Raw genomic sequence first — 19,256 nt, 5'->3', positions numbered from 1 at the left:
GGTGGCCCCACGTCAGGGTGTGCTGTCTGTGTAAGATACATGAAGGATTTAAAGAACTCAATGCCCGAGAATGTAAGCTATCTGGCTAGTGACTTTATACTGATGATATGTTGAAATGATAATATTTTGGATATGTGTGTTAGTTGCTCAGTTGTGTCCAGCTCTTTGCAACCCTATGGACTGTAGCCTGCCAGGCTCCTCTGTCTACACAATTGTCCAGGCAAGAATACTGGAGTGGGTTGCCATTTTCTTCTCCAGAGGGTCTTCCCAACCTAGGGATCGAACCTGGGTCTCCCGATTGCAGGCAGATTCTTTACCATCTGAGCCACCAGGTGGGTTAAATAAAATGTATATTCATTTCACTTGTCTCATTCAACTTCTCACCCTGTGGCCAGGGGACAAATTTAAATGCCCCATTTCCCTGACACCAAGGCTCAAATTTGACTTCTTTTGGACAGCACTGTTCTATTTTTTTTTTTGGCTGCCCTGCTGCTTGTGGGATCTTAGTTCCCTGACCAGGGATCAAACCCATGCCCCCTGCAGTGGCAACACAGGCCTAATGGCTGGACACCCAGGGAAGTCCTGGACAGCACTGCCCTAGACATCCTGGGCCACTGTGCTGAACGCTGGGTGCTGAGTGAAGGCTGCCCCTTCCTGGCCCCCACCACTCCCTTCATGGGTGCTTTACCCATTGGAGTCACCTGCTGAGTCTTGTGACCCGAGCACAGACCCTGAGAAGCTTTGGGGTTCTAGAGGATTCCTTCCTTTCTCCCCAAACAAGCTTTCAAATATTTGAAGACGAGTATCTCCTCTGATGTAGGTCAGGGACTTGTCATCCTTTAGTCCTCACTCAGCATGGTTTTGAGCTGAGGAGTTGGTATCTTGTCACTGGGGTGAGTTAAAGAGTGTGGGCCCTCGCTGGACAGCTTGGGGGGGGCCTGAGTGTTCGCCCTGGTTCTCCTTGGCGCCCTCTCCAGCGGTGGAAGCATCTTGTCTGTGAACTTGAGCTTCCTCGGCTGGACAGCGGGGCACCTCCTGCCTCCCTCCCGTGGCCAGTGCGAGCGGTAAAGGGCTCACTGTGCGCAGGCCCAAAAGAAGGGTTTCCTTTCCCTCCCATCACCGTCCGTAGCTGTCAAGAGGGCACCCAAGGGACTTCCCTGGGGGGCCAATGGCTAAGAGTCCACGCTCCCGGCACCGAGAGCCTGGGTTCGTTCCCAAGTCAGGGAACTAGATCTCACACACCAAAACTCAGAGCTCCCACGCGCAACTAAAGATCTCACATGTCGCAACTAAGACCTGGAGCAAACAAATACAAAAAAAACTTAAAAAAAAAAGTGACACTCGGATGGAGAGTCCGGGAGGTGGGATGGAAATGGGACCTGCCGCAGAGACACCCTCCTCTCAAGGAGACCCCTGGCCGCCCGAGGGACCGGAGAGGAACAGACGTGAGAGGAAAAGGGCTGTTTTCCGAAACCCTTCTGGAGGGAGGATTCTGTCTTTATTGGTGTAGAGGAGGCTCTCTAGTTGTCGGGCATCATGGCGAGGCGGGGGGCCTTCGGGGTGCTCAGATAGGGGGACAGGGAGGAGCTGGCGTAGCTCGGGCCGTGGGGGCCGGTGGTGGGCGTGTTGACCGGGCTGGCGGCGGACGGTGGGGAGAGGGAGGTCAGGACCACGCCGCCCTCATCCAGGGAGCGCTTGTAGGGGACCGGGGCATCATTTCGGAGCTCCTGGAAGGCCAGGTAGGCCTGGAATATCTGCGGGCAGAGGAGGGTGAGCTGGAGACTGGCTGGGGCGGGCTGGGGAGGGGGCCGCGGGCAGCACTCCCTGAAGCTGGGCTTTGTCTGCCGGGAAGAAGGTGGGGGGCCTTCTTCCCCATTTGCCCAAGACACAGAAGGGGCTTGCGGAGGCCTGGGTGAGCTTTGAGAGCAGGTAGGTTCTTGCCCTGTTAACCCACACCGTCCCGCCCTGCCCTGCTGGGGGAGTAGGGGTGGGACGGGGGCCCTCCTCACCCAGACGAGGATGGAGAAGAAAGAGAAGGTGATGGCGGCCTTGGCGCTGTTGCTCCCTAGGAGGAAGTATCTGGGCGGCGAACGGTGCCACTGGTTGGCCAGGAAGCAGAATCCCACAGCCCAGACGCCTGCCCAGATGACTGGGGGGTCGAGGGAGAGAAGAGGGGCGGTGTGGGGGGCTGAGGTCTCCACTGTGGCCTCTCCCTCCCAGCCCTCTTTAAAGAACCACCTGGAGTGGGCTGCTATATCTGCTGTGGGGGTCGGCAGCCATCTGTGACTTTTTCCAATTCAATCAATTAAAAATTTCAGTCCATTAAAATAGACTTACAAAAAAAATTTCGGGACTTCCCTAGTGGTCCAGTGGTTAAGACTAAGCCGGCCAATGCCGGGAACACAAGTTCAATCTTTGGTCCAGGAGGAACCCACATGCCTTGGAGCAACTAAGGCTGTGGATCACAACTTCTGAAGCCCACACGCCCTAGGGCCCGTGCTCCTCAACAAGAGAAGCCACTGCGATAAGCCTGTGCACTGCAACTAGAGAGTAGCCCCGCTTGCTGCAACTAGAGAAAGCCTGAGTGCATCAATGAAGACCCAGGCAGCCAAAAATAAATAGATAAGGAAAAAATTTAAAAAATATTTCCACCCCTCGATGGCACTGGCCAAACTTTGAGTGCTCAGCGGCCATGCATGGCCCGTGGCTCCCGCACTGGGAAGCCCAGGCACAGAACAGCTCCGCCCTCACAGAACCTTCTTTTGGATGTTGCTGGACTCAGTGATCTCTAGGGGCCCACCCAGCCCTGAGTCTCTGGAACTGGGCAGGTGTGGAAGAGGAGAGGAAGGAGCCTGGGGCATGAGAAAAAGGAACAAGCAAGTGTCGGGCGCTGTGTGCCAGGCTCTGTCTAAGGTGCTCGGCATTGGTTAGGAGGCTAGGCTTGGCTTGGAAGCCTGGATCTGCCACTCGGGGTCTGATTACACAACCTCCTTAAGCCTCAGTTTCCTCCTCTATGAAATGGGAATCTGAACAGGCCTTCCCCCCTCAGGGGTTCTAAGGAAGAAAGGAGACGGGGCGTGGGGCGCCCTTGACACGGTGCCATGACACGTGGGGCATGCCCGGGAAGTGTCAGCATTACTACAGGTGTCCTTTCTCGCCTTTCATCCTCAGAAAAACCCTGGAGGTGGTTTTTTGTTTTGGTTTTGGTTTTTGGCCATAACCACAAGGCACGTGGAACTTCCCTGACCAGGGACTGAGCCAGTGCCTTCTGCAGTGGAAGAACAGTCTTAAACACTGGACCACCAGGCAGTGGGGGTTCCCATCCCAGCTTCCATGGAAGCTCAGAGAGGGGAGGAGAGCTGCACATCGAGGCTGCGCCAGAGGTGAGATTTCAAACCCTGCTCTGCCTGGCGCTGCGCTCTGCACCCTGCCTCCCACCACTGGTGGCTTTTCAAGAAAGGCTGTGAAGAAGGGAGGTGAATGCCTGGAGAAAGCTGGGCAGAAGAGAGGCTTCTAGAGTTACCCTGAGGGTCAGAAGAGGCGACCTTTGCACCAAGTCTGAGGGATGGGCAATGATTCCCTCAAACAGCGGGTGCAGAAGAGCTTCGAGAAGCGAGGGATGAAGCTCTGGGTCACGGGCGGAGGACGCTCTGAGGTGGCATCCTGGGGGCCCAGGGGAGCCTGGTGGTGGGGGCTGAGAGCTCGGGGCGGGCAGTGCCGGGGCTCACCCACCGGCCAGGATGAGGTCCAGGAGCTGGAAGGCCGTCTTGAAGCGGGTGCTGGCGAGGCGGACCTCATGGGCATCCAGGGCCAGGAAGGCCAGCGAGCTGAGGAAGGCCAGCAGGCCGGCCCCCACAGCGAAGCTGCAGGCTGTGCTGTTGCTGTTGAGGACACAGTGCAGCTCCGAGTTGTCGGTCTTGTTCTGGTAGCCGTCGGTCAGCAGGGAGGAGAACACGATCAGGGAGAAGACCTGTGGGTGCGAGGGGGGTTTCCCAGAGCCGGAATGGAGCTCCATGTCTTCCCAAATCCCCTCCTCATCCCTCATCCCCATCACTGAGTCGGGGGGAGGGGTCTGCTGTCCACTCTCCCGGTGGTTCCAAGCCCTCTTTCCCGGTCACGTCCTCCAAGCCTCCATCCTGGCTCGGGCCTCATCCCGCCTGCTGGGGCCCTGCCCCAGCCTCTTGCCGGCCTCCCTGGCTCCAAGTCTCCCCAGTCAGCTCTCCAGGGAACCTTCCACACTGCCCATCCTGGCTCCCAGCGCTGCCTGCCCTCCCCAGCCCTTCACCTCTCCTCACTCACTCTTGCCTTCCATGCCACAAACAGGTACCCGCCGCCAGACCCAACACGAAATGCTTATTAGCACATCGCCCGGGACACAGGAAGAGTGAGCAATGAGTCTCTGCCATCCTGTTGATCCCATCTGCCTCTCAGCCCTTCCCTCTGCCTGCCACTTCTTCCTCCTTCCTCCCCGCTCAGCTAATTCCTCTCCATTTTCAAAAAGGAACTTGTGAAATATTCCAAAGACACAGAAAAGAACAGAGGAAATGTAACCAACAGTGAGAACCTGACAAACATTCACCTTTTGCTCCAAGATTCTTTAAAAAACAAAAAACTATTTTGGCGATGCCACACAGCTTATAGGATGTCAGTTCTCTGACCAGGCATCGAACCACGGCAGTGACAGCACCAAATTGTAACTACTAGGTCACCATGGAAATCTCAAGGCTTTTTTTTTTTTTTTTTTTAAGCAAATACAGGGATTTCCCTGGTGGTCCAGTGATTAAGAATCCGCCTGCCAACGTGGGGGACACAGGTTCAGTCCCACATGCCACAGAGCAACTAAGCCCATGCACCGCAACCACTGAACCCGGGTGCTGAAGAGCCCGTGCTCTGCAACAAGGAAACCCACTGCAATGAGAAGCCCACGCTCCACAACTAGTGAGTAGCCCCTCGCTCGTCGCAACTAGAGAAAGCCTGCATGCAGCAACGAAGACCCAGGGCAGCTGAAAACAAATACGTAAATAAATCAAATCAAATTTAAAAAACTTAAAAAATAAGTAAAGCAAATACAGCCTTGGGACTTCCCTGGTCAGGGAACTAGTGCCACCCGGCGTGGCCAAAAAAAACAAGCAAACGCAGTCTCGCTGATAGGCTGGCCCTGTCGCCGCTCAGCACACCGGGGTAGCACCGTCTGCCTCTACTGCTGGCTTCTACCATGTTCATCGATGAAACCACCAGTGTACTTCACCAACCCGTGCCATCCTTACAGCCACCCTAGGATGTGGGTGCTGCCAAAAGTCTCTCTCTCTCTTTTAGATAGTGGAGCTGAGGCACAAAGAAGGTGGTGAATGGCACAGAGCCCATCAGCTGTGAGGGGGCAGCGCCTGGATCTGAACCCAAGCGGTGTGGCTCTTGAATCCGCTTTGCGCACGTACATGCTGTGCATAGTCGATCAGTTGTGTCCAACTCTTTGCGAACTCATGGACTGTAGCCCACCAGGCTCCTCTGTTCATGGGATTTTCCAGGCAAGAATGATGGTGTAGGTTGCCATTTCCTTCTCCAGGGGATCTTCCCAACCCAGAGATCGAACCCAGGTCTCCTGCATTGCAGGAGGATTATTTACCATCTGAGCCAGTAGGGAAACCCTAAATCTGCCCTAACTCCTGCTATTAATGTATCTGCCTGGACCAGATGCCTGGAGGGCAGCGGTTCCTATCACTGTGATTCAGGGACAATTTGAAGCCCCGGTGGCTTGTCCCTGACGGTCACAACACAGCCTGGCAGGGGTGACACCAGGTATGGAAGGAACCGTTGTGTATGTGTTGGGGGGTGGGAGCTGGTCCAGGGGGTGCTTTCTGGATTCGGTGAGGCCTATAAGAACAGGCAGGGTGAAGAAGACTATGGAGTGGGATGATCTCTGGGGGTTGGGAGGGAGCCAGGGAGGGGGCTGAGAGCAGGGGCGGGGCAGGGTCGGCTCCAGGTGTGTGAAGGCCCCTCTGGGGCCATGCAGAGATGGACTCGAGCCGGTGAGACTGGAGGCCAGGAGGCTGGGAGGCTGGGGAGGAAGCTGGGGCCTGCAGTTGTGGAGGGAGTCAAGATTTGAGCAGAAACTGAACCCAGGGGGCTGGATTTAGGAGGAAGTAAGGCTTGATCTGAACAGTACCTTAACTAATAAGTTTTGGGGGAGGGATAAATTGGGGCCTGGGATTGACATGTACACACTACTATATATAAAATAGATCACAAGTAAGGTTGCTCACAAGTAAGGGAGATGGTGAAGGACAGGGAAGCCTGGCGTGCTGCAGTCCATGGGGTTGCAAAGAGTCTGACACGACATAGTGACTGAACAACAGGGTGGCTCAGTGGTAAAGAATCTGCCGGCCAAAGCAGGAGACCCAGGTTCTATTCCTGGGTCGGGAAGGTCCCCTGAAAGAGGAAATGGCAACCCACTCTGGTATTCTTGCCTGGGAAATCCCATGGACAGAGGAGTCTGGCAGGCTACAGTCCATGGGGTTGCAAATAATCAGACACGACTTAGCAACCAAACAACAAAACAAAGGACCTACTGTATAATATGGGGAACGCTACTCAATACTCTAATGGCCTATATGGGAAAATAATCTAAAAAAAGGGCGGATATGTATGTATGTATAACCGAATCGCGTTATACAGATTCAGTATACTGATTCCTGAAACTAGCATAATATCAACTGTAATCAACCACACTCCAGTAAGAATTAAAAAGAAAAAACTGAGGAGTTTTGCAGGCAGACAGGAGGAAGGGCATTCCAGGCAGGCCGATCCATGTGTGCAAAAGCCAGCTGCTGCTGAGTGAAGCTCCTGCAGGGGTTGGAGAGAAGTCTTAGCTGAGGGATCTGGTATGAAGTGAGGCTGGAAGTGCGGGCAGGGAGGCCAGACCCTCAGAGGCCTTGAACACCAGACGGAGGGGACTGGACTTGGGAACCATGGGAAAAATTAAATTTCTCACTTAGGCTTAATTTTATGCATGGCAGGGCTCTGAGCAGAGGATGGCCAGGGTTAGATCTAGGGGTTCAAGGCAAACTCCAGGGTCATGATGGATGGGAAGCGGCTCCTGGGAATCCAGTGAGATTTAGGACTTGACATTAGACTTGGTGACTGATTGGATGTGGTGGTGCCTGGGGATGGGAAGGAGGGAGGAGACAAGGGGAAGGAAGTTCATTAGAATTTGAACTCCTGGACAGGTTGCACGTGGGACCCTTCTGTCTGCACCCAGGACCCAGTGCCAGGCTGGACCTCTGCACACATGTTGGAAGAGTGAATGACTGGCCCTTCTTTTTGGCTCTTGCTCTGCCCTTTCGAGTAGGAGCAGGGAGGCAAGGACTGACCCTAAACTCCTCAGCCTCTGTCCATCCGCCTCTCTCCTTTGTCTTACTTGCCTTCTCTGAATAAGAACAAACAAAATAATAATAATGACTTTGTTGTTGTTGTTGCTGCTGTGTCGTGTCCGAATCTTTGGCCCACCAGGCTCCTCTGTCCATGGGATTCCCCTGGCAAGAATATTGGAGTGGGCTGCCATTTCCTCCTCTGGAGAATCTTCCCGACCCAAGGCTTGAACCTGAGACTCCTGCATTGGCAGGTGGGTTCTTTGCCGCTGAGCCACCAGGAAAGCCCAATAATAGTGACTAGTCCCTCCTTTTGTCCAGCACTTTAGCTCTAAGGGAGGGTATTCACATCCACTCCGCTTCGGGGCTGCAGCAGAGTCTGCAGGAGGGGAGCGTCTTGCCCTGCTGGTCTGAGACAGAGCCAGGTCAAGGACAGGAAGGCTCATTGATCATTTTTGAGCCCAGATACATTTTACCTGCGCCACCTCCCTGCAGCCTTGCTCCAGTCCTGCATGTTCGAGGTTACAATAATAATTCATTGCTGTTTCACAGGTGATAAATAGAAGCCTTGATGGCGCAGTGGAAAGAGCCAGACGTGTCTGACCCCACCCACTGGGTGGACCTGGGCCAACTGCTCACTGCTTGGCATCTCAGTTTCCCTGTCTGTCCTGTGCCCCAAAGAGGTGGGGGCCTGGCTCTGAAGGTAATTCTCATGACTGGCCAGAGAGGAGACATGTCCTCTCAAGGTTAGTCGTGGAGAGATGGGATTGGAATCCAGCCCCCCTGACTTCCAGGTCTGTGGGCTGTCTGTCTGCTGACCCCCCTAAATCCTTGGGCTGCTTTTGGACCCACAAGAAGGGGGCTTGGCTGGGCTGGAGGGACTTCAACCCTCTGAAGCCTGAGTCTGACCTCCTTCCACACCCTTCCTGGCCTTTCCCCAGGGAGGGAGCAAAGATTCATCAGTTAAGGCACCAGCTGGCGGGCGGCCGTGAGAAGGACGAGAGCACCAGCTGCCCAGAGACTCCCTACTGAGGAGCCAGGCCAGGGGGGGAAGGAGGAGAGGGCGGCAGGCGGGAGGAAGGAGGCGGCAGGCAAAGTCCGTGACTGAAGAGTCTGGCAAGGTTGGCGGCCCTTCCCCCCAGCCCTTCCCCACACCAGTCCACACCAGCTGGGCCTCCTTCTCCCTCACCTCCCGCCCTTCCTTCTGAAGACTGGAAACCTGTGCATCCTTGGGACTTGCCCGCCAGCTGGGTGATGTCCTTGGGCAAGTCATTCAACCTCTGTGAGCCTTGGTTTCCTCTTGGGTCCAGCAGGCGTCGCAATGCCCACGTCATAGGGTCATGGTGAGGAGCGGAAATGCTGACACCACCAAGGGACTGGGAACTGGGATGTGGAAGGCGTTTTCCCCGCTTCCCTGGGGCGACGACGATGGAGATGAGTCCCCACCACCCTATGCCTCCCCCAACCCATCTCTCTGCTTGATCACAAGTTGGTCCCAGTAATCATTGCTATTGAAGGAATGATGACTACTTGCCAGGCCCATGGTGACAGGCTGAGAGGCATTGATTTCATTTGGACATAGTCTTTCCTGATGAGCAGGAAGGACTAGACACACGAGGGTCTGGAGGTTCAGAGAAATCAAGTTTCTGGTTCAAGGTCACATAGCCCTAGCGTGACCAGGCAAGTTATCAAATAAAACAGGGCACTTTTGAGACTTAAAGGAGGTGCTGCTGATAATCACGCCAGGACTGAGCCAGGCAAGCAGGGGAGGATGTTGCTCTATGTGGACATCATGTGGCCAAACTAGGATCCTCAGCCAGGCCTGATCGATCCTTCTGGAATAGGACCCTGGGTTCAATTCCAGATATTCCCCCTGACCCAGATCAAGTCTCATCATCTCCCTGGGCCTCAGTTCCCAACTCTGCCAAAGGAGCACCGTGGAGGCTACACAGTGTAAAGCCCAGAGTCACAGCTCTAACTCCTCAAGCACTGAGGTCCAGAGAAGGGCAGTGAGCAGGTCAAGGTCACACAGCAAAGTCAGGGGCTCAATGAGGATTTGCCCCCAGGTGTCTGGACTCTTTGGGAATGTGGTAATGATGAAACAAATGCAGGTAAAGTCCTTGCTTGGCACCGTGCCTGGCACACAGAGACCACCCACCCCCCTGGCATCCTAGGTCTGAGAGGTGGAAAATGAATGGGCTGTATTCTCACAGACCCCAGTTTGAGTCCCTGCCTCTTACTGTGTGACCTTAGCCAACACTGTCCATTGGAACTTTCTGCCATGATGGAAATGTTCTAGATCCTCACTGTCCAATATGAGAGCTGCCAGTCATGTGTGGCTATTGGGCACCTGAAATGTGGCCACTGTGACTGGGGAATTAAAAAATTTTTTTTCTGGCTGCACCATGCAGATTGTGGGATGTTAGTTCCTAGACCAGGGAACGAACTCTGGCCTCCTGCACTGGAAGCACGGAGTCTTAACCACTGGACTGTCAGGGAAGTCCCTGAATATTTTATTTTCATTAATTTAGATTAGAATAGCCACATGTGGCTTATGGTTACCCCCCTGGACAGCACAGCCTTCTAAAAATTATTTAACTTTCTCTGATCCTCAGTTTTCTTCTCTCAAAAGTGGGGCTCCTGAGCACCCACTTTGCGGGGTTCTTTCTTCCCAGAAGAGTTGATAAGTGCTCAGAATACTGCAGGGCCTATAGTTAAGATGCTCAGTAGAGGGTGACTTCATTTACAAGTTCCTTTTGGCTTTGTTCCCCCAAGCTGGCCCTTCCTTTCCTCCCACCACCCTGTGCACTGGGTCTGAGAGCTGAGAAGCCCTATTTCATGTCACCCACAGGGCAGCTGGCCCACAGAAGGGCCTCACCCCTGCAAAGATCCGTGTGATCGCCTTTGGCCTCTTGAGAAACTGCACGGCTTCACTGTCGGCCAGGTCCTGGAGGCTCTCCGGGATGTGCATGGCGGCTGCTCTGCTGCTCGGGCTCTGGGAAGCCAGAGCAGGGATGCTGGGTTCTGCCGGCTGGGCGCTGCTGTCTGCAGGTTCCAGGCCCACGCTGGGGCTCGGCTGTTGCAAGACAACAGGAATGGTGGGGGGTGGTTAGAATCCAAGGTGCAGGGTAAAGGGGCTGCCAGGGGTCCCAGGAGGAGGGGGTATGGGATGGAAGAGTATTGGGGAGGGTACCAGGATGGGGTTCTGTGGGGTGAGGGGTCTGCCAAGGGTCCCAGGAGAAGGGGGCAGGGGATGACAGAGGGTTCTCGAGGTCCAAGGACAGGGTTATATGGGGTGAGGGGTCTGCAGGGTTCTTAGAATTGGTGCATGGGATGAAAGAGCTGTTAGGAAGCCCCACCTCCAGGTGGGGGCGCAGGGTGAAAGGGTGGCTCGATGGTCCTATGAGTTGGGGTGCAGGCTGAGGGGGCTTCAGATAATTCCAAAGTGGGGTACAGGGTGAGGGGGGCTGCTGAGGAGCCTAGGAACTAGGAATGTAGGCTGAGGAGGATGTAGGGTGAGGGGGCTTCCAGAATCCCAGAAGTGGAGGGGCAGGGTGAGGAGATCTTGGGCCAGGGAGAAGGAGAGAGGAGAGGGTAGGATATTGGGGTGATGTCTCTGACACAGGAGCCAGAGTGCCCATTTTAAGGACTGTGTTAATGGGATTTTTGAGGGATAAGGGGTGCTAGAATGGCGGTCAGAACACCTGGGAGGTCTGAAAACGAGGACCTCTTTCAGATTTGGGGGCAACAGCACGCAGAGCAGAGACCCCAGCCTCCTCAGGGTAGATTTTAGGCTGTCCTGGTGATGGGGTGATTGCCTTAGAATCAGGACCTTCCCTTAGAATTCAGCTCCATCTTCATAAAAGTGCATCTCCTCAAGTTTGGACCTCAGATGTGTGGGGAACATGGTCTCCGAACTCATCTGTCCCCTCATAATAAGGAGACCGAGCCCCTGGCGCTAAGCTACCTTCAGAGAATCCGGGTTCTTCCTTTAAGGCGTGGAATGGGGGTGGTGAGGGTTCGGGGTGATGCTGCCTGATAAAGGGTCAGCCTTACTCTGGAGGCCGGGTTTACGTCACCTGCAGGCCGGATCTTCCTTCCGCCCACCCTCCCTGCCTGGTCCCCGGCACCACCTCAGCCTTCTTTTTCTTCCTCTTTTTCCCGCCTTTTCGTTCCTCCACAGCTGATTGGCTACACTGAAGCCCCGCCCCATTCCCCCGCCTATTCTTGAGTTGACACGAGCGGGGGCGTGGCTTCAGCGGACGTTGGGCGGCCCGCCGTTGGCGGGCTGCGCACGGGAATCCCTGCTCCAGTCCCAGTAGCCCCCGGAGTCTCGCGCCCGCCCCGCCTGTTCCTCTTTGAAGCTTGTGGACAAGGAGATACTTCTGTAACGCATGCGCCGAGTCCAAGCAAAGCGCATGAAGCAAGCCAGGCAGACTGAGCATGCGTAGTCGCGACTGGGCAGTAGAAGAAAATGGACTCCGTTCGATGACCCAGGCATTGCGCATGCGTCCTACCACGGCTTGAAGCCGAACCTCGGAGGCCCAGGGCGCCGTTTTGCACATGCGCAGGAGGCTCAATGACAGTCGAGCGTTGCCTAAAGGTGAGGGAAAGGGTGAAAGATTGCATGGCCGGGGGTGGGCGGCCCTGCAGACTCATGCAGCTTTCCGAGCATATCCTATAAAGATTCACCTGACGCCTAGACCCCGCAGAGGTTTTGTCACCACAGGGCTTCTGGGCCCGCAAAACGCTCCCCCAAAACTCTTGCCTGGGACTCAGGCCAACTGAATAGTGTGGGAGGGGATGGACAGGAGGGCCTACGAGGCGGGCGGATGGGCTCTAACCCGCTGCCTGGGGTAGAAACGGCCCCTGGAAGTTGGGAGGCGGAGGTGGAGGGGGCACCTTTCCCCCAGATGACTTTTGACCTCTTCCCATTTCCCTCGTTTAGGCTGCGAGGAAAGGGTCTAGCCATGCTGCATGTGACCCGAGGGGTCTGGGGATCCATTGTCCGAGTATGGCCTCTGTTGCCCTCGTTTCTCGGTCACTCCCGGGCCCTGTCATCGCTGGAGGCCAAGATGGGGGAGTACCGCAAGATGTGGAACCCCACGGAGCCCCGCGACTGGGCCCAGCAATACCGCGAACGGCACATCCCGTTCTCCAAAGAGCAGCTGCTCCGCCTCCTGATACAGGTACCGCCCGTCCCGGGTCCGAGAGCCTGGGGACTACGAATCCCGGCAGGCCTCGCGGCGGTACAGCCCTTCAAGCTATAGAAGAATGCCCTTGGCGCCCCCTGGGAATTGTAGTTCCTTTACCCTTAATGGGACTTCCCTGGTGGCGCAGACGGTAAAGCGTCTGTCTACAGTGCGGGAGACCCGGGTTCGATCCCTGGGTCGGGAAGATCCCCTGGAGAAGGAAATGGCAATCCACTCCAGTACTATTGCCTGGAAAATCCCATGGACAGAGGAGCCTGGTAGGCTACAGTCCATGGGGTTGCAGAGAATTGGACACGACTGAGCGACTTCACTTCACTTACCCTTTATAGGCCCAGGTGAGCGAGGAGTGAGTGGGAATGCTGGGGACTGACTGCCGAGATGTAGATGAAGCAGCGATTCCAGACTCTAGCTCGTTCTGGGGGCTTGAACAAGCACTCACACTTGGGTGGTTTTACCCTCTACAAAACGGGTATGATCTTCATCTTCGTCATTACAAGGACTACTCCCTAATAATAATTATTGTACCAATGAAACAATAATCATATTACACTGAGCTCTTATTATATGGCACCGTGCTAAGCATTTTCCGCATATAATTGAATAATGAACAACCCAGTAAGAGGTACCACCATCATTCCCTCTTTACAAAGGAGATAACTAAAGCAGAAGGGCAGTGACTCACCTAAGGTCATGACTAGTGACTCAGATTTGAACCAAAGTGTACTGACTATAGAGCAGGGTGGGGATTAGGTGAGACAAGTAGATACTTGCTCGACCCTAAGAGCTTAAGTTCTTACCCCACTGTCACCTTCATACTTGTGATTATTTTTTATCATCATTCCTTCATTTAATAATTATTACTTGATGACATCACTGACTCAATGGACATGAGTTTGGGTAAACTCTGGGAGTTGGTGATGGACAGGGAGGCCTGGCATGCTTTGGTTCATAGGGTCACAGAGTTGGACACAACTGAGCGACTGAACTGAACTGAAATGCCTCTGTATGGCCTAAGTTCTATGCTGGGCTTTATCCATATACAGAAGTATATATATACACACACAAACACACATTTAGATATATGGACACATGTAATCACATCAAATTGTCACTATCGATTTTTTCAGAAAGAGGGTGTGATCCTCTGTTGCCAAAGGAAACAGACTCAGAGAGGGGATGGCATTCACCCAGGGCACTGAGGTAGAAATGCTAAAATAGTGGGTAAATCTGTGTGCTCTGGACCAGGCCTGGTCTAGAGTCTCAGCTTCTCTTTTATGGACAGTGTGGCCCTCAGAAAGTGACTTTCCTAAACCTAGGTGTCCCCTCTGAACAATGAGGGTTATAATTCCATCAGCCTTCTTGTGTCCTCTGGAGGATGAGATCATGCCAGCAAACAGTTCCTGGCACACAAATAAGCATTGTGTGACTGCTGGCCAGTAAGTATCAGAGTGGTAACTTGAAACCCTAGCTCTTTAAGCCATCTGTTTTTCACTCTTCAGGGCTACCTCAGTTTCTTTCAGTGAAATTTATCAGTTCTCTCCCCCTCCCCACCCCCCCAAAAAAACCCACAAAATTTTAAAGAGCCCAGAGCTCTGATTGTCTGTCTGGGTTGCCCAGGAAAGAATCCCAACCCCCCACCCCCACCCCTCCGCCCCACCATGAGGAAGGAGAGAGAGGCCTAAAGAGATGTTTTGCTTCCCGAGGTAATAGGAGTTCCATTCCACTCCTGCGGAGAAGGCTGCCTTGGAGGAGTTCACAGCCCACGTGGACTTTTGTACCTTGTTCCACTACCATCACGTCCTGACCCAGCTGCAGGTGAGAACCAGGACCCTGTGGCCCTGTTGTCCTTGTTTGCTTATCTGTTCATTCAGCAAAAATTCTCTGAGTGCTTACTTGGAGTCCAGCCCTCTTCTAAGCATCAGGGATGCAGCAGTGAACAGGACAGATGAAGCCATGCCCTCTGGAGCTGATATTCCAGGTGGGAAGATGATAAATGAATAAATAAGGGACTTGCCTGGTGGTCCAGTGGTTAAGACTCTGAGCTTCCAATGCCGGGGCTGCGGGTTCAATTTCTAGTCAGGGAACTAAGATCCCACACGCCGTGTTGTTCAGTCACTTGGTTGTGTCTGACTCTTTGCCACGCCATGGACTGCAGCACGCCAGGCTTCCCTGTCCTTCACTGTTTCCCTGGTGCTCAAACATGCTCCAACTCATGTCCATTGAGTTGGTGATGCCATCCAACCTTCTCATCCTCTGTCGCCCCCTTCTCCTCTTGCCCTGAATCTTTCCCAGCATCAGGGTCTTTTCCAATGAGTCGGCTCTTCAGCATGTAGTGTGGCCAAATTGAAAACAAAAAATGTAAAATATGACACCCAGGAGTGGTAAGTGCCATTGAAGGTGGGATGGAAAGCGATGAGAAAAGGGCCTGATTTAGACAGGGTGGTCAAGGAAGGCTTCTCTGAGGAGGTGACAGATAAACTAATACCTGGGTGAACTGAGGCAGTCAACTCGATGGGTGTCTGGGGATGGACATTTCAGGTAGAAATGTCCTCTTTTTCAAGGAAAAACGTTGAGAAAACGTTCTTTTTCAAGAGAAAAGCAATTGCAAAGGCCTGAGGTGTAAGGGCCTGGAGTGTTGGGGGAATGGCAGTAGAACTACTGGCTGGAGGTAAAGAGGGCAGGAGGTGACAGCAGAGAGGGAGTGAGGGGACACTGTGCCTGGCCTTGTGGGTTGTGCTGGAGACGTGGCTTTTATGTAAGCGAGCTGGGAGCCGCCACAGGAGGGTTCAGAGCAGAGGCGGGTCATGAACAGATTCGGGTGTTAATAGGATTCTTCTGGCTGCTCAGCAGGGAACAGACCATCAGAGGCAGGGAGATACATTAAAGAGTCTATTATGTTTGTCCAGGTAAGAGATAATGGCAGCTCAGACAAGAGTAATAGCAGTGGAAGTGGTGAAAAGTGGTCAGGCACTGGTAATGGTTGGAAGGCATCAGCATTTGGCTGAGTGGGCGGGACCTTGAAGGAGAGAAAGAAGTCAGGGGGCCTCCAGCAGTTCATGCCCGCACCTCCTGAAGGATACGGCTGCCACTTACTGAGATGTGGAAAGCAGAGCAGAGACAGGTCTGCAGTGAAGACTGAGAGCTCAGTTTAGACTTAGAAATTTGAGCTGCCTCTTGGACAGCTGGGTGGAGAGATGGACTCAATGCCCATAGTCTGGAAGTCAAGGAAGGAGACTGGGCTAAGAAACAGTCCTGGGAGGATCTAGACAGTACAACCTACATGACCACCGGGGACATTAACTGAGCCCTGGGGAGTGAATGCTTCAAGATTCTCTCCCAGGAGCCCTTCAAGGACCAGATCTTTGGAATGTGCAAGGTTTGGACAACTCAGGCCTGCGGAATTAACCCTTTACTGCCCCTGCCCCCCATAGCTCCCCTCCTTGCTTTGGTGAGTAGCAGCTCTGGCCCCTCTGCATCAGGCTTATCAATTCCTTGCAGCACCAAGTAGCTGCCAGCAGCCCCATTGGCAGAAGAAGAAACCAAAGCTCCAAGAGGGCCCCGTTGAGCCCAAGATGAGGCAGGTCCCAAGTGGCAGAGCCAAGATTTGTGCTCCTGTCTGCTGGCCTCCAAGCTTTTCTCTGGGGCATCTCTGGCCTCTGGAGTCAGGATTCTTTTTCTTTAAAAAGTTATTTTTAAATGTTATGCAAATGTTTAACCATATTGAAACATAGAATATGCAGCAAAGACACACATTCTCACTGAGGCAGCATATTTTATTTTATTATTATTTATTTGTTTGGCTGCATTGGGTCTTAACTGGCACTCGAGATCTTTCGTTGAGGCACTCTAGTTTTGTCTCATGGGCTTAGTTGCTCTGTGGCATATGGGTTAGTTTCTGGACCAGGGATCAAACCCACATCCCCTGCATTGCAAGGCAGATTCTTAACCATCGAACCACTAGGGAAGTCCCAAGGCAGCAGGTTTTAAATGGAGACCCTGAGAGGGTAGGTAGAAACATCAGAGGTGAGTGAGACACACTGGGTTACCATTTGCTGATGACCTAAGACCCTTGAGGAAGCAGTTTGGAGCAGGCAAAGAACAAGAAGAGCCCCAGTTCAGACGCCAGCTTTGTCGTTCACTAGGAGTGAGGGCGACCTTGGCAGGTGCCCTCTCTCTGGGCCTCCTTTCCCTTGTGCATTCATTCATTGGATTCACTCAGTGCATGTTTACTGAGCACCTACTGTGTCCTGGAAGGTTCCAGGCCCCCGGCCTCAGTGGTGCGCCTGTGTATCTGCCTCATGGCATCACGTGCCAGGGAGAGAGACTGACCTTCCACAAGGTAAAGAAGTAAAATATGTTAAGAAGTACTAAGTACCACAGAGAGAGTGCCGGATAAAGTACAGGACGCCCAGCTTATTCATTTCCTAATTCTGCCATACCAAATGAGCATCCACTGGACGGCTTAAAACAAGAGATCTCTTCTTTGAGAGTTCAGGAAGCTGGAAGTCCAAAATCAAAGTGCTGGCAGGGTTAGTTTCTTCTGGAGCCTCAGAGGAAGGGACCCATCCTATGCTTTTCTCCAAGCTTCCGGCAGTCCGTGGCTTGTGGACACATCACTTTAATCTCTGTCTTCATCTTCACATCACTTTCTTCTTTGTGAGTCCTTTTCTGTCTCTTATAAGGACACTCTTATTGGATTTCAGTTCAGTTCAGTCGCTCAGTCGTGTCTGACTTTTTGCAACCCCATGAATCGCAGCACGCCAGGCCTCCCTGTCCATCACCAACTCCCGGAGTTCACCCAGACTCGTGTTCATCGAGTCAGTGATGCCATCCAGCCATCTCATCCTCTGTCGTCCCCTTCTCCTCCTGCCCCCAATCCCTCCCAGCATCAGAGTCTTCTCCAATGAGTCAACTCTTCGCAAGAGGTGGCCAAAGTACCGGAGTTTCAGCTTTAGCATCATTCCTTCCGAAGAAATCCCAGGGCTGATCTCCTTCAGAATGGACTGGTTGGATCTCCTTGCAGTCCAAGGGACTCTCAAGAGTCTTCTCCAACACCACAGTTCAAAAGCATCAATTCTTCGGCGTTCAGCCTTCTTCACAGTCCGACTCTCACATCCATACATGACCACAGGAAAAACCATAGCCTTGACTAGACAAACCTTTGTTGGCAAAGTAATGTCTCTGCTTTTGAATATGCCATCTAGGTTGGTCATAACTTTCCTTCCAAGGAGTAAGCGTCTTTTAATTTCGTGGCTGCAATCACCATCTGCAGTGATTTTGGAGCCCAAAAAAATAAAGTCTGGCACTTTCCACTGTTTCCCCGTCTATTTCCCATGAAGTGATGGGACCAGATGCCATGATCTTCGTTTTCTGAATGTTGAGCTTTAAGCCAACTTTTTCACTCTCCTCTTTCACTTTCATCAAGAGGCTTTTTAGTTCCTCTTCACTTTCTGCCATAAGGGTGGTGTCATCTGCATATCTGAGGTTATTGATATTTCTCCCAGCAATCTTGATTCCAGCTTGTGCTTCTTCCAGTCCAGCGTTTCTCATGATGTGCTCTGCATAGAAGTTAAATAAGCAGGGTGACAATATACAGCCTTGACGTCCTCCTTTTCCTATTTGGAACCAGTCTGTTGTTCCATGTCCAGTTCTAACTGTTGCTTCCTGACCTGCATATAGGTTTCTCAAGAGGCAGGTCAGGTGGTCTGGTATTCCCATCTCTTTCAGAATTTTCCACAGTTTATTGTGATCCACACAGTCAAAGGCTTTTAGGGCCCACCCTAATCCAATATGGTCTCACTTTGATACCTTAATTATACCTAAAAGACCCTTTTCCAAATGAGGTCATATTCTGAGGTTCCCAGGGGACAGGAATTTTTAGGGGACACTCTTCTACCCTCTAAACCCAGTTAAATTTGAATTTCAGATAAGCTATGAGAAATTGTTCTTTTTAAAGTAGAATTATGTCCATGTAAATACAATCCTTAAGTATTGCACAGGACATACTTAAACTGAAAAATTATTTATTGTTGATCTGGAAATACAGCTGAACTTGGTGTCCTGTATTTTATTTTTTGGCTAAATCTGGCAACCCTAATTAAGGAGAAAAAGAAAGGAGAGGTGTTTTTTGCAGTTTTAGGTGGAGTAGTCAGGGACAGCCTCACTGAGGGGGTGACATTTGAGCCTGAAGGAGGCCAGAGTGAGCCGTGTGGAGATCTGTGAGAATGTAAGTGCAAAGGCCCGGTGGCTGGAGTGTGCATGGTGTGTAGGAGGGGCTAGAGGTGAGTGAGTGAAGGGGCAAAGCTGGAGATGAGCCAGAGAGGGGCCCGTGGCCAGATCCTTCAGGGCCCTATGGGACACAGTGAAGACTTGGCTTTGACTCTGAGTGAGGTGAGAGCCAGGAAATGGCTCTGAGCGAACAGACGTGAGCTGAGTTCTGTTCCAAGAGGCGCCCTCTGGTGGTTGCCGGGAACAGACTGGGAGGTGAGGTTGGGAGCCGGGAGACTGGCGCGGCAGTCACGACTGCCCAGGAGATAAGTGGTCGGATCCTGGGTCTGTTTTGAATGGGTGCCATCAGGATTTGCTGATGGATTGAAGAAAGAGAGGAGTCCAGGATGACCAGAGGCTTTGGGCCTGAGCACCTGGAAGAATGCACTTCTCTGACATGGAGAAGATGGGG

General features: G+C 52.8%; 2 protein-coding genes across 7 annotated transcripts in view; one reads left to right on the top strand and one right to left on the bottom strand.

Annotated features, from left to right (window-relative positions):
* Positions 1-1,461: 1,461 nt before the first annotated feature.
* SYNGR4 (synaptogyrin 4) lies at positions 1,462-11,524 on the bottom strand. Of its 3 annotated transcripts, none has more exon segments than NM_001046436.2 (5): positions 1,462-1,754; positions 2,010-2,149; positions 3,733-3,970; positions 10,243-10,440; positions 11,444-11,524. In NM_001046436.2, coding segments are annotated over 4 exon segments (705 nt in total). In that variant the 5' UTR covers positions 10,336-10,440; positions 11,444-11,524; the 3' UTR covers positions 1,462-1,520.
* Positions 11,525-11,925: 401 nt separating this feature from the next.
* Positions 11,926-19,256, top strand: part of TMEM143 (transmembrane protein 143) — a 29,065-nt gene continuing 21,734 nt past the window's right edge. For 3 of the 4 annotated variants that reach the window (XM_059876553.1, XM_024978031.2, XM_005219205.4), the window contains exons 1-3: positions 11,926-11,967; positions 12,313-12,553; positions 14,288-14,392. In XM_059876553.1, the coding sequence (XP_059732536.1) occupies positions 12,335-12,553; positions 14,288-14,392 (324 nt within the window). In that variant the 5' untranslated portion in view covers positions 11,926-11,967; positions 12,313-12,334. The remainder of the gene's footprint in view (positions 11,968-12,312; positions 12,554-14,287; positions 14,393-19,256) is intronic. The other variant, NM_001037447.2, reaches the window with a different exon arrangement.

Source organism: Bos taurus, chromosome 18, assembly GCF_002263795.3.
Source record: "Bos taurus isolate L1 Dominette 01449 registration number 42190680 breed Hereford chromosome 18, ARS-UCD2.0, whole genome shotgun sequence".
Taxonomy (NCBI): Eukaryota; Metazoa; Chordata; class Mammalia; order Artiodactyla; family Bovidae; genus Bos; species Bos taurus.
This window is presented reverse-complemented; position numbering and strand designations above follow the sequence as displayed.